The 15,312-nt window shown below is 38.8% G+C and overlaps 1 protein-coding gene across 8 annotated transcripts in view; it reads left to right on the forward strand.

Annotated features, from left to right (window-relative positions):
- The first annotated feature begins 823 nt into the window (after positions 1–823).
- Positions 824–15,312, forward strand: part of CPSF6 (cleavage and polyadenylation specific factor 6) — a 33,505-nt gene continuing 19,016 nt past the window's right edge. For 5 of the 8 annotated variants that reach the window (XM_058189780.1, XM_058189779.1, XM_058189781.1 and 2 more), the window contains exons 1-7: positions 824–981; positions 8,339–8,548; positions 9,843–9,946; positions 10,375–10,520; positions 11,565–11,621; positions 13,017–13,190; positions 13,975–14,479. In XM_058189780.1, the coding sequence (XP_058045763.1) occupies positions 922–981; positions 8,339–8,548; positions 9,843–9,946; positions 10,375–10,520; positions 11,565–11,621; positions 13,017–13,190; positions 13,975–14,479 (1,256 nt within the window). In that variant the 5' untranslated portion in view covers positions 824–921. The remainder of the gene's footprint in view (positions 982–8,338; positions 8,549–9,842; positions 9,947–10,374; positions 10,521–11,564; positions 11,622–13,016; positions 13,191–13,974; positions 14,480–15,312) is intronic. The other 3 variants (XM_058189782.1, XM_058189785.1, XM_058189786.1) reach the window with 1 other exon arrangement.

Genomic DNA, 15,312 nt, shown 5'->3' on the forward strand with positions numbered 1-15,312 from the left:
CTGCTTATGCTTTGCCCTAAGATTTAGGAATAGTCTACACAATCTTGTAAATAAGAGGTTAGTAACCTGGAAATACATTAGGACTTTAGAAAGCCTTCTGACTTGGAAAGTGCTAACAGATAAAAGGGCTGCTTAACCTTGTATAATTTAGACCAGGCTTGCCTACTTTATGATGTATGATCTTCAAACTGCCATTCCTCAGCCAGCAAGGTGGGTAGCTAGGAAATTCTGGGGTTGAAGTCCACACATCTTAAAGTTGCCAAGTTTGAGAAACATTTATTTAGACTCACTCTCATCCCCTCCGTGCTCTCCTCATCTATAGGTCTATAGTGCACAAGCAGAGGCACCTTGGAAACCTCTGCTATTGGTAGTTGATATTCTGGTTCTGAGCCCCTCTGCAGCGCGACTTAAGGATCACCTAAGGCAACGGGACTTTACAGTAATGGCAACGGACTGATCTGCCACTGCAAAAATATAACGTCCGCTTTGCTGTCAGCTCGTTCCGCGTGGAACTGGCCAGAAAAACGGACAAGGAAAGTGTCCCAAAGGTACATTTCCAAAAGGCAACGGGACTTTCTTGTTTTTTTTCCTTAAAAACGTTTCGCTTCTCATCCAAGAAGTTTCTCCAGTTCTGAAGAACTTCTTTTCGAAAAGCTCCTTTTGGACAACCACGACCTGGATGATCGAGAATCTCCGTGGACGTTTGGGACAAGGAGAGTCCCCTCCTCCATCGCCTCGTGGGCGTGACCATCCGTGCGGCCCTTCGGAGCGCCCGCACTTCTACCCGCCGGATGTTCCCTTGTTAGTTCCCGGAAGTGACGTCGCCCAGCGCTAACTCGCCCCCTCCTCTCCGGCGGTGGCTGGCTGCGGCAGCTGTAGAGCCAGGCGGGGCTGGCGGAGGCGAAGGAGCAGCCGTGGAATATGGCGGACGGCGTGGACCACATAGACATTTACGCCGATGTAGGAGAGGAGTTTAACCAGGTAGAAAACTGTGCGCGGCCGCCTTTCCACGGGGACGTTCCAAGCCAGAAATGGCACTTGGGGGGAGGAGAGAGGCCTGCGGCTTCGAGGGGCAGAGCGTGGCTGGCTAGTGCGGGCCTCTCAGCTCAGGGGGAAGCCGGCGCCATTGTTGACGGTGGCGCTCACCAGCGGCCCCGCGCGACTTTCCCGCCTGGCGTTTGGCGTGGCTGCACACCGGCTGTGCCCGGAGGATCGCACGACAGGGGCGCGGCATCGTACCTAGAATGCGCCTTTTCTCTCCCCCCCCCTCCGCTCCGCTCCGCCTCTTTCCTTTTCTTGACGAGGCTCCCAAGCGGTGGGAGACAATGAGCTGAAGGAGGAGCCTTCTCTCCCCTAAGACTCCCGTGTTGTTTATTCCCCATTCCGCCGGCTCGCTCCCTTAAGGAAAGGGAAGCCGGAACCCCCGCGGCACAAAAACACGGCGGCCTTTTCCTCTATTAAGCTCTAAAATCATTGTGGGGAAAACAGGGCATCCACGGCCTCCCTATCTGTTGCGGATCCGTCGAGGTGATCGCTTTTAACCTGTAGGGGTAAAAAAAATTCCTTCCCCCCAAAAGAGTTTGCAATTCCCTAGGTGTGCCCTCTTTATCTTTTCACAAAACGATTCGGTGCCATGATGGCAACCTTTGCTGTGCAAGTTTTAATAATAAATTCGATTATGCCAGAATGACATTTCCGTTACTTTTTAAGAAGCATCGGCTTCCGATTATGAATCTTTATTCATAAAGATTAAATGGGTGTATTTTACATGTTTGGAGAAATAATTTTTACTTTTGAAATCGGTAGAATTGGAGAGAATTGTAAAACGGTTCGATTGCATAACTATGTTCCTAGTTAGTGATAGCACTAAATCGCATCCTATGATGTAAAGCTGATAAATTTGGCTCTGTTCTACTTGGCATACTCAGTCATCTATTTTTTTTCTCATATGTTATAGATTTATTTTAAAGATTTATATATATTTATTTTAAAGCAATGTGTTTTTTTAATAACAATGCCCCAATATATATATATTTATAATTCTGCTTGATGTGTTAACTGCTTTGAAATCTTTGCATTCTTCCATATTTGAAAGTTGCTGTTCATTAAGAAAGAAATTATCAAAATAGATGCTAGAGAAATTAGGTCTGATTTTCTGACATATTTATAAAAAGCTTTGCAGGTTTATGTCTAGTCCAACAGCAGGCATTTTAGTGCATATGTGTTCTGCTTATTTATAAGGTTGATTCCTCTATTTTTGACATCAAGGTTAGGCTAGCATATATGATTTATTCATTAAAATCAATGCAACATAATTTAAAAAATTATGGAAGTGAAATAATCTATATCTTCACCCCAACTTGACTTGGCTTCAACAAACTGTCAATACTTGAACTAATCGAATAACAGAACGTTGACATATTCTGGATTACTTTTATAATTGCCTATATCAAGCATTCAAAACTGTTCATCCGATTTTTTTTCCAAAGACAAAGTAATTTTCCATTGGCTAAGCAAATGTAGAGTAACAATTGAGAGTACATGTAGTCCTCAACCTACGATCACAATTGACCCCAAAATTTTTATTGCTAAGCAAGACAGTTAAGTGAGTTTTGCCCCATTTTACAACCTTTCTTGCCACATTTGTTATGTTAGATTAACAATACTTAGTAGTATAGTGATTAGTATTTAACAGTGCAGTTGTTGAATTGAGAAATATTAATTTAACAGGACAACAAACAATTGCATTGTTAAATTAGTATCATGGTTATTAAGTGAATCTGGCTTCCCCACTGACTTCGCTTGTCAGAAGGTGACCTTGCAGTGTCCCAGGTTCTGACATGACCCCAGGACACTGCAACCGTCATAAAAATGAGTCAGTTGCCAAGCATCTGAATTTTGAACACATGACCAAGAGGATGCTGCAATGGTCATAAGTGTGAAAAATCGTAAGTCACTTTTTTAGTGCTGTGGTAACTTTGAATAGTCACTAAATAAACTGTTACCAGTCCAGGAATACCTGTACTTAAGTGTAGAACTTGGCAAAAAAAATCCAAGGAAAAGTAGTCTGTAGTGGATTAGCTCTGTGCTTTTGCATAATTGATTTGATTTGTGTATTAAGTTATAGTCCATTGCTTTATATTTTATTGCTACTGCTATTGCAAGTACAAACTCAACTGTAATATCTGAAGATATGTTATGAATTCTAAATCTATACTCGTTAGAATAGTGTGACTCTTTAAATTTTTGGTATTCGATTTCTCATATTTAAATGTAATTTTAATATTGTAATACCAGGAAATATTTACACTTTAACAACTTCTGTATAATCCATGCAGATAATATTGCAAAGATGTTTCAAAAGATGATATCATTCCCCAAAATTTGAAGAAAAGTGGGATGGCAGAACTATAAGTTTGATTTTAAAAAGTATAGAAGTGTATTACAGATACATCATTGAATGTTCAAAGATAGACTTCTCCCTTATTGATTACATTTATGGCAGTAGTTTTACCCTGTTTGTCTAAACAGAAAGTAAACATAAATATTAGATCAGGAGATAAATAGAGTTGTGCAATCCATCTCCCCGATCTTATCACTTTAGGTTGCCAACTTTAATTGAAACTAATCCTAGAGACCCCATTATACCCATAAATATATGGCACATGTAGATATATACATATTGGGTATATGTCTGTGAATACATAGTTGCCTGAAGTCCAGTTCCCAAAATGGGCAAGACCAAGACAATGAATAGCAAGTTGTAGAAGCTAAGCACGGAAAGACCTGATTAGGCTTTGGACGGGAGATCACAAGACAATAGCAAGCTTGGTGTTGTTGGGTGCATAATCAATTTAGGCTGTATATTGATTTCCTCAAACTCTTTTCTTGTCTGCAACTTCTTGAGATGTTGGGATTATGGTAAATTCCTGAGTTGTTTCCCTTAGACTTCCTGAAACATTACTTATTGATCGGGTTAGTAGGAGTTTCATACATCTTGGATAAATGATTAGCTCCTCTCTGCTGGACATCTCAGTACCTTGGGCTTTTGTACCAGGGATTTCCAAATGTGCTGTATCAAGAATTGGAATGTTTATATAGTCAGCATTGCAATTGTAGATCAGTGTAAAATGATGGTCCTCAATGAGTTTAATAGTAGTACTGGAGTTTTAGCACTGTAGCTGGAGTTATATATAATGAATGGCATGTCAATGTAGAAAAAAACTACATGTTGCGTAATATTACTTTTAATAAAGACCAGCATCTATAGCTACTCTATGCTTCTCAACTCCAGTTAGAAGTAGCTCACAAGTGCATGTTCACATAGTAGATAGTGATTGTTGACTCATTGGGAGAGGAAAGTATAGTGAAGCTGACAGTTACAGTAAAAAGCTTGAGTATCTAGCAAGTTTTTCTGCCACATATACCATGGGATGATAAGATTGAGAGAAACCTTGATTTGCTGGAGCAATTTTACAGTATCCTGCAGAAAAACAAGCAATCTTAAATCATTTGTTCTGTGGTTTTTTTAGTAGGAGCCATGCCATAGGAATCAGTATTCCTGTTTGTGGGATGATTCTTGAGAACGCTGCATTTCCATTGTTTTTCATTATTTCCACTAAAAAAATTCCATATTTAGATTTTCCCGCAGAAGCAATATTTAACCAAAGTTTTTGATGATTTATGAGCACTGCTTGACCGCTTGGTATGAATCTAAAAAACAAAAGAAAAGAAATCCAATGCCTGACAGTTTTTTCTGCTCTGTTTTACACTTAGTCCAAAAGTCAGTTTCTCTGCTTTTAGAGATACTCCAAATGTGTCCCATCTCTATACATCTCTTCAAACCTATTCTGGGATTTGATTGTGGATGTATTTTATATTCTTTAAGGATTCAATGCCTTTATAGTCTGTTTTGTATTAAATAAAAAAGGATTAAATATTCTTTTGGGTTCTATTTTCATTTTTGCCTGCATGTGAGGTGATATGGACGAGTTCCATTTCCTGCTCAGGTATCCATCCGTTCATTGGGCTACTTTTTCCCTTACTTCTTCAAATGTTTTTATTCTTGCTGTAGTAGCTGGATTCTTAAGCAAAAATTGTCTATGCGTCTGGTTTGGGGGGGTGGTGTTGGAAATTTGATTACAATAGACACATTTCTTGCAACTATCATTACTGTTTCATAGTGCTGACTAAAACCAAAGAGAGTAATACAGAAATACGTTTTGTATGTGATTTTGCACTTTCATTTTTAAAGTTGCTTTTGGGAATGTGTTTTAAAGTCTTTCCCCCCCCCCCCTTCTTGGACATTTCTCATACAGATACTCCTCAATTTAAGACTGACCATTACAGTTAGATGTACTGTACATAAGTACATAAGATGTTATGGTCTCAAGCAGGTCACCCACATGTTACAACTATTTTTTGTGGTGGTCATTAAGCAAATCTGTGGTTGTTAAGTGAAACCATTGTTTTCTATAGGGTGTTTTTGCTGAAAACTGGAAATAAATGCCAGTTTGGGGCAAAAATAAGTCATGGTCATGTGACTGCAAGACTCTGTAAGTGAGGACAGTTGCCCGAAATGTGGTTACATGACTCTGGAGGGCAGCAGTTAAAACTTCGGGACTAGGTTGTAAGTACTTTTTTGGGGAGGTCCATTATATGTTTGCTAAGCCATAGGTCATAAGTCAAGGACTACCTCTGCAACTTTTAAAATGTATCATTCTGTCTCCTGATAATTTACACCTGTAATGAAAATGATGTTATTAGGAATGCTGCAAATTTCTTGTTTCACTAAACATTAATACATGTTTAAAGGATACATAGCTTTTGGATACATTCTTTCTTTTTTTTGAAGTTGAGTACTGTACTTTTTTTTTTTGCAAGGAATGGTTGTTTTTGCCAAATAAAATTGGAAGGGATGGCTGACTTCACATATTATGCTAAGCAAGGATAATGCAATTTTTCCAGGCTGTGGACTGTCCTATTTTTGAATGGCAGGTATGTGGCTCTGCTCCAGAAGTGGATAAAACTTTTGACAAAAACTATCCTTGAATTAAATTTTAAAAATGCAATTAAAATTTAAATCCTTCCTTAAGTTGAGCACAACTGGGGATGTAGTATAGTTTTCTTGGCAGCAGTGTAGAAATAGCTTTGCCTTGACTTTTTCCAGAAAATATTCACAACTTTGCGTTTAGTCTAGAGGCCTGAATTTTTTGGGTGGGTTTTCATTGAATTATAAACAAGTTTCTGTCATGCTTAGCGTTTTGCTTTCTATGTATTTAGTAAATTTGCCATCTGATACATTTAAAATCAGTGAAAGAAAATGTAAATGAAAAATTCCTATAAAAGTTACTATGCTCAAAATAGTACATCTGGTTATATTTATCACATAAGCCTGTCAAGAAAGCTTATTTGCTGCTTTTGCAAGTTGCCATCTAATCTGAATAATTTTGATTTTGAAGATTGATTTCCCCTACTCTGAGAAATTTGCTGTGACAATTTGCTGAATGTTATGAGGAAATGGTTCATAACTATATTGACATAATGCTAGATTTTAAACAGATTGAAGTGGAATGTCTAATGTGCTTACCCATTACTGTTTTGTGAAATCAGTTTTTGTTATCTTTGAGGAGATACCCACTATGTCTTTAGTACCGTGTTTTCCCAAAAATAAGACCCTGTCTTATATTTTTTTGAACCCTGAAATAAGCGCTTGGCCTTATTGCCATGTGCTCAAAAGCCTGATTGGGCTTATTATCAGGGGATGTCTTATTTTGGGGAAAAGAGGGTATTATCAGTCCAGATCAATCCACTGGGGGATAAAAGCCTCTTCATTGAAGGTCATGGACCATGCTGACCCAATGTGAACTGGTAGCATTTTGACTCCCCGGTATGGGCTGAAATAACACGAGTGCCTCCAAATTGGGTAATTTTTACTTCCATTCCTACCTAGAGGAAAAGAATAGAACCTGGGTTGTCTTCTTCAGCATCTTAACTACTATCCACGCTGGCTTTCTTGTATTGTATATTAAAATTAAATAATTTTCTTGGATGCTAGATATGGAAGAATTGATGAACAGATGCAGGAAGTAGTGGTTACCTGGTCATGAGATAGCCTTTATTTAAAACATAGGACAGCTACTAGCTATTAGGTGTTATACTAAAAGTCTGTTAATTTAGAAGGGTGAGAGGAAACCTCAAATTTAACCCATGAAATATGAAGGTGATTTCCAATTTGGTACTAACGATAGTAGGCAATCAACTACTGCATAATGACTTCATTTCTAATCTCATTGAACCATGTCCATAAGTCTTCTGAGAAGTCAAGCCATGACTTATTGGGTGTGGTTTACTGCTGAACCCAGGTTGGGAAGTCTGACAACTTGACTGCTCACTCTGTTTCTGTCACTTTGGGAGAAGAATCATTGTCTTAAACCCAAAGAGTAACATAATGAGTACCTTCATCTAGCTGCTTCATCTAATTGTTACCAGTATTAGTGTATTAATCCTTTCCTCCTGTGGCCCCAAGGATGAAGAAATGCTATTATTCTTATTAACGGTAAAGTGCTTGACAATTGGCCTTGGGGTGTCCCATTGAGGTGAAGTGACTCTGCCTTTTTTTTATCTCTCTGGGTGAGAATCAGATCTGGGGTGATAGTGTTATAAGAACCCTCTCCTGGGTGATAGAGGTATTTTGGGAGACAAGGAGCAGTCCATTGTTGGGGACAAGGAACTATTGTCTTGAAATGGTTCCATGTTCCAGCACCTTGATCTTAGCCCTGATGTCCTGTTAATGGATAATCATTTCCTCTAGTCTCTAGTAGCTGTTATTGAATGCTAGGTTGGATTGCAATAAAGCTCCGTTTTATCCCTGATTTGATCATGGATGAGAGGACCAGCTTGGCATGTGTTGCCAAGCTTCCCATATACACCTGCCTAGCAATTGCTGTAACCAGTGGTAGCACTTTTTATTGTGTCACATTCTGCAGGTATTTATTTGATATCAACCATAGAATGAAGCATGTACTATTGGACTATTTTGGATAAACTATGTGACCTTATTAATATTTATCCCTTTCTACTTAGTCAGGAAGATATGATTGGAGAATATACACAATTTGGTTTAGTGGGCAACTTGGGTTCCTGACTGATTCTTCTTCGTGTTGCCATTCAAAGTCAATTCAGCTTGCTGTGAATGTTTTCTGACCGGGGCACTTTTAGCAGTTCATTAGCCAAGCTGTGATCCATTGGGTCATCCTTTCAGAGATATTTCCTTACCAGATATAGACTTGTCTAAAGGAAAATAACTGATCATTAATATTTATACATTGTTTTTTAGGAGGCTGAATATGGTGGGCATGATCAGATAGATCTGTATGACGACGTCATCTCTCCATCTGCCAATAACGGCGATGCACCAGAGGATCGTGATTATATGGACTCTCTTCCACCATCTGTTGGAGATGATGTGGGCAAAGGATCAGCACCAAATGTTGTCTATACATATACAGGGAAGAGAATTGCATTATATATTGGGAATCTTACTTGGGTAAGTGCTGGATTAGTTACTGCTGGATTAGTCATTTAGTCTGTACTGTAATCAATTTAACTCAGAATTATTTAAGTTTGTGGATTCCGGCATCCCGGTACAGTTAGCTTACGTCATCGCTGACTGTTGGGGGTGAAGTATTGACCCCCAGGGGGAAGGTGTGCAACTTAGGCGTTCTCCTGGACAATCGGCTGTCCTTAGAGGAACATTTGACAGCCGTCGCCAGGGGAACATTTTATCAGGTTCGCCTGATTCGCCAGTTGCGCCCCTTCCTAGACCGGGACTCCTTACGCACGGTCACTCACGCCGTCATTACTTCCCGCCTGGACTATTGCAATGCTCTCTACATGGGGCTCCCCTTGAAGAGCACCAGGAGGCTCCAGCTAGTCCAGAATGCGGCTGCACGGGTGATAGAAGGAGCACCTCATTGCTCCTACATAATACCTATTCTGCACGGCCTGCACTGGCTGCCGGTAGCCTTCCGGGTGCAATTCAAGGTGCTGGTTATCACCTTTAAAGCGCTCCATGGCTTAGGACCGGGATATTTACGAGACCGCCTTCTGCCACCGGTAGCCTCCCAATGACCTGTGCGCTCCCACAGGGTGGGCCTTCTCAGGGTGCCGTCGACCAAACAATGTCGATTGGCAGCCCCCAGGGGGAGAGCCTTCTCTGTGGCGGCACCGGCCCTTTGGAATGAGCTGCCTCCGGGGTTGTGCCAACTCCCCGACCTCCGGACCTTCAAACATGAACTTAAGACTTTATTATTCCATCGTGCGGGACTGGCCTAAGCGTATTTTAAATTGTAATTTTAAATGGGTTTTACGTCGGTCTACGACCATTTTAGTTCAATTCGGCCTATTAAATATTTGTTTTTAATTCTGTTTTTAAACTTGCTGTTTGTACTTGCATTTTTTAATATGGCTGTAAACCGCCCTGAGTCCTTCGGGAGAAGGGCGGTATAGAAATTAAATTATAAATAAATAAATAAATAAAGTTTGGCAATCATTCTGTAACATTTATTGGTAAACAGTTTTTCTGAAAACTACTTGAAACTTTTTTCCCTTCTGGAACATAAACTATTGCTGAACTATAACTTGTTGTAATACATTTTTTAGGATTTGTAATCAATAACATATTTGTAAAATGAACTTGCAGCTTACTTATTTTTAAAATATGGAATATGTTGTGGCATAAATTTGTGCATTATGTTGAACATTATTGATGTGAATGGTGTGTTGAGAAAAGTATTGTGCTTTTTTGCTGTTAGAAAATGTCATTTACAACTGTTTTGCAGTGGACCACAGATGAAGATTTAACTGAAGCAGTTCATTCACTTGGTGTAAATGATATTTTGGAGATAAAATTTTTTGAAAACCGTGCTAATGGCCAGTCTAAGGGGTAAGAATGTATTTAAATTCAGCACAGATGCTATTTCTAAAGATGTGTTATAGTATATTTTATTTTGAAAGACCAGGCTGATGAATGATAGGGAAAAAAATAGATGGGAAGAAGACCAGAAGACCAGAATGAGAAAATTGTAATGATTTTACAGAATCGGATTACAAAAATAGCTGAGACAATCTAGAAAAAGTATTTCTGGAAAACTTGGAAGATAATTTATGGAGTGAAAGAAATAGTTCCACGTATAAAAATAAGTCATGATTATAATTATTTTGAGTTACGATGGGATATCTAAGTGGTTGAATATAATACTCCTATGATTGCACATTGTGCCAAATCATAATGTGGCTTGGTTTATCATGTTATTCATCTTTTAGGGATCTGTTAAGAATCCTCATCATAAAATTATATTGTCTGTCCTCCAGATTTGCTCTTGTGGGTGTGGGATCTGAGGCATCTTCCAAAAAGCTGATGGACCTGTTGCCCAAAAGAGAGTTACATGGTCAAAATCCTGTTGTAACTCCTTGTAATAAGCAATTTCTGAGTCAATTTGAATTGCAATCAAGAAAAAGTAAGAATTGTTCTCTACTACTTCCTATGAACTGGAAAAACATTTTGGGGGAGGGGTTAGGAATTGCCAATTACTATATTATACATTAGATTAATAATTTTAATATAATCTGCTATCTTTCAATCTCATTTACTGAAAGTCTGTCTTGTTCAAACTACTATTGAAGACTGCTGGAAATAGTATGTTTTGGAAGTAAATGAAAAACATGTTTCTTTGGTTTTGGTAACAAACTATTCATAGGGATTTTTAACATCTATATGGCTCAAAATTATTTTTAAAAATGTTTTGGACAGAGTACAAGCACAGCATGTTTTATTCTTTAAGGGCTACATATTTCCTGATTTTCATTGTTTTAATGAATTACCGTATTTTTCGATCTAAAAGACTCACTCCCCCCCCCCCCAAAAAAGTGGGAGGAAATGTCTGTGCATTTTAAAAATCGAATGTTGCCAAAGCCCCGCCCACCCACCGGCCCCCACCCTTTAGCCAGCAATTTGCTTCTTTGCAGTAAACAGCAAACAGCCTGATTTAGCACAAGCAGTTGATTGGCAGTTAGATCGGTCTCCTGGAATACTGCTGATCAGCTATTCTAGCTGCAGGAATTGTTGACGCCTATCACCGCCTCCGTACGCCCATTTTCTGCCTCTGCGCATCCTGTAACAGGCCAAAAATGGGACATGCGAAGGCCAAAATTGGGATGCACAGAGGCCAAAAATGGGACGCGTGGAGGTGGCTATACACAGTGATGAGCAGTGGCGATTCCTGCAGCATGGAACAGTTGATTGGTGGTATTCCGGGAGGCCAATCCAACTGCCAATCAGCTGCTCGTGCTAAATCAGGCTGTGCTGAAGCTGATCAGGCTGTTTACTGTTTGCTCCAAAGAGGCAAATTGCTGGAAGGCAAAGGCAGATTTTTTTCCTCCTTGTTCTCCTCCCCAAAAGCTAGGTGCATCTTACGGTCCGGAGCGTCTTATAGTGTGAAAAATACGGTAGTTAAAGCACTGTGTTTTTAACATGACACTTAAAGCAGGACATCTTTTTTCAGACTTATGCGGAAGTCTGAAAAACAGATTAATGAAGAGCAAAGAGGTGCTGCATTTGTGTAAGGTCTAAAGCATTTATTCTGAACCATTTTAAAAAATATGTTGAGTTTTACTGTTTCATATCTTCTATAAAAAATGGTAACAGTTAACTTGAATGCTTGTGCAAGTCCCATTAATAATGGAAGAAGGTGGTAGTTCATGTATTCATGATTTTTACAACTGAGTTTGAACTATTTCTGTGTTGCTAATTTACTTCTTTATTGTAATAGAAAGTCTCAAGAATGTTACTACGTAATTCTTTAAATAATTGTTTACTTCTATGGATAAGTTATTTTGCTCCCTGAAGGTATGTTTTACTGCCTGTCTTGTAGAACACCACTACACTTCCACAGAAATAAACCAAAAGTTGTTTACCTTTTGAAAAAAATTAAGTTTTTAGTGTGCTTAAGATGGGGAATAATTCAGCACCTGAAGTTTATTAAGCAATTTATATAGTCTTCTATTTAATCAAAGTGGTGAGCATCATAAGCAAAGAGGGTGAATCAGATTTCCATCAGATGGGGTTTGTGATCTTTACTTAAAAAATGCTTTTAGATCTTACTGAAGAAATAATAAAGACCATTGTATCAAAATTAATTTGTTCAGGGATTTGGGAATTGCTTTTTCAAAGCTCACAGAAGCACTATAGATTATCTCATGGGTCATTTTGAAAAAAAATCAAGTCTCGAAATCACATTAGGTACACTTAACTCTAAATATACATATTGTACAGGGAATCCTTGACTTAAAACGGTTCATTTAGTGACTATTTGAAGTTACAACAGCATTGAAAAAAGTGTCTTATGACTGCTTTTCACACACTATGACCATTGCAGCATTCCCATTGTCACACAATCAAAATTCAGATGCCTAGCAATTGACTCATATTTATGACTGGGGTCATGTGATCACCTTTTGCAACTTTCTGATAAGCAAAGTCAATAGGAAATCCAGATTCACTTAACAACCATGTTATTAACTTAACAGTTGCAGTGGAGTCACTTAACAACTGTGGCAAGAAAAGGTCATAAAATGGGGCAAAATTAACAAATGTTTCTCTTAGCAACAGAAATTTTAAGCTCAATTGTGGTTATAAGTTGAAGACTACCTGCAACTTGAATTCTAGCCTTAAAAATATTTTAATATCTTAAATTCTAGTAAATAGAAGAAAAATAGAGAATGGCAAATTGTTTTTTTTTCTTGATAAAAATTTCTTCGTGCAATTTTCTTTCCAAATGGAAACATACATTATTAACTTTGTCAAAAAAAACATACAAAGCAAAACTCTTATTAAAAAACATGTTGCCTGTAAAACAGAATTGCCAAGGAAAACTGTATTTGATATAGAATAAACCAGTTTAAAAGTCTTGTTAACTCCATAGTACGCTTCAAAGACTTTATTTCATTAACTGCAGCTACACAATCAGGCCAGATGTCTGGTGAAGGAAAAGCTGGTCCCCCAGGAGGCAGTTCACGAGCAACTTTTCCTCCAAGTAACAGAGGGAGGGGCCGTTTTCCAGGTGCCCTTCCCGGAGGGGACAGATTTCCGGGACCAGCTGGACCCGGAGGGCCCCCTCCACCTTTTCCAGGTAAAGTATCGCCTGCTGTTTTGCAGTTTTGTTGTCCTGCAGAGGTAGGAGTCTTGGGGCTTTTTATTTTGTTCCTGAAATTTAGGAGTAGTGCAGAATGAAATTTTGATGTATTATGTATTGAACTCAGTCTTAGACACAGTATAATACAGTTTTGCAATAAATAGGAACAGAAATGTAAAATATTTTAATTTTTGTTGCTGTACTGCAAACCAATGGTTTCTCTTTTATTAAAATACAGACATTCCGCTTTTTTCCTTTGAAAAGGTAGTCAGTTTAGAATAGAATGAAACTCCTTTTAAGTTGTTAAAAGCTTTCCTAAATTGTTTTGTTAAATAAAAGGAATAACAACATAATTTATTAAATGTATATTTCACCTGATTCCCAGCGAAACTTAGCAGTATGGTATGGTAGCTTTATTATAAGGTTTCTTCCATATTTGGTCATTTTCATTTTCATTTATTTTGATGGTATGCTTTTTCTATGTTCTACTGTTGATACTTCCTTTCTGAGTCTCTACTCAAATTGAGAGCCTTTTAAATAAAAGAGACAGAGGAAGAAAATTGCTTTGAATAATTCTTTTGTAGGGAACAAATAGCAAATTAAATGACATTAATATTTTTATTTCTTTATTTTTCCTTTGCCTAGAAAGGGGAGAATTAGAATCTGACATCTATTTGGATTTTATCTATTAGATAGCATACTTATTGCAAATGTTTTATGTGTTTGGAGAAAATATGGACAGTAGAATATTAATAATAGACATTTTTCCCTCCCTCTTTAGCTGGACAGACTCCTCCACGTCCACCTCTAGGTCCTCCGGGCCCACCAGGCCCACCAGGTCCTCCTCCACCTGGCCAGGTTCTGCCTCCTCCACTAACTGGTCCTCCTAATCGTGGTGACCGTCCCCCTCCTCCAGTTCTGTTTCCAGGACAACCGTTTGGCCAACCTCCATTGGGTCCACTTCCACCTGGTCCTCCACCTCCAGTACCAGGCTATGGTCCTCCACCAGGTCCTCCACCCCCACAGCAAGGTCCTCCTCCACCTCCAGGTCCTTTCCCCCCTCGTCCACCTGGTCCTTTAGGACCACCCCTTACACTGGCTCCTCCTCCTCATTTACCTGGACCACCACCAGGTGCTCCCCCTCCTGCCCCACACGTGAATCCAGCTTTCTTCCCCCCACCAGCCAACAGTGGCATACCTACATCAGACAGTCGTGGTCCACCACCTTCAGATCCATATGGCCGACCTCCACCATATGACAGAGGTGATTATGGGCCACCAGGCAGGTGAGTATGTCTTTTCCATTTATAACATATTTATTGACTTAATGGAATTCTGGAGACCGTTCAGATAGTATTCTCTCATTTTGGACAAGGGATATTCAACATCTGGTGTCATCATTAAAACAGTATTTTCCTAATTTTAACACACACACACACACACACACACACACACACCTGAGTATTTTATAACTTTGGGATCTCCAGTGTTCTGCTGATAAAGAGTTCTAGAATTCTCTGCAGTGGGGAATATCTGTCATTTTGCATTAGAAAGTGATACAAAAAGAAAATACATTTCACCTAAATACATTTTAGTTTTAGCCTGCTAAAACAAATTTGAGTCTCTTATTTGGAAAAAAGTGTATATAGAGCTCATCCATACTTTAACTAACTAGTCACTGTTCCTCTTCATTACTATTTGCTTCTCAGGGGTGTTGTGACACCTGCCTACCAAAGCAGTGTATCAAACAGTTGATTAAAAATTCTGCTTAAGTCTTTTGTCTTCCATTCATTTACATATTCGTTTGTTTTTGTCCTTTATATATTATATGTAAGCCTTTTAAAGAATGTATTATGAATATTATTTTAATGAGATATATTACATCTCTCTTGCCTTCTGTAACTTTGCTTTTAATTTTAAATATCCTTCCTTTAATGAGTCCTTTACTCACAAAAACAGCTAACATTATGCAGGGAGATGCTTGTTACTTATATAACAGACATGGCTTTTGCTTTCTTCTGCCTCCTACACATAGATACCATCTGCTCTGGAATGTTACAATTCATTATTCTGGTGGACACAGTTCTCTCAGTGTCATGATAGCATATAATAAGTTCAA

This window comes from Ahaetulla prasina, chromosome 7, assembly GCF_028640845.1.
Source record: "Ahaetulla prasina isolate Xishuangbanna chromosome 7, ASM2864084v1, whole genome shotgun sequence".
In the NCBI taxonomy this organism is placed as follows: domain Eukaryota; kingdom Metazoa; phylum Chordata; class Lepidosauria; order Squamata; family Colubridae; genus Ahaetulla; species Ahaetulla prasina.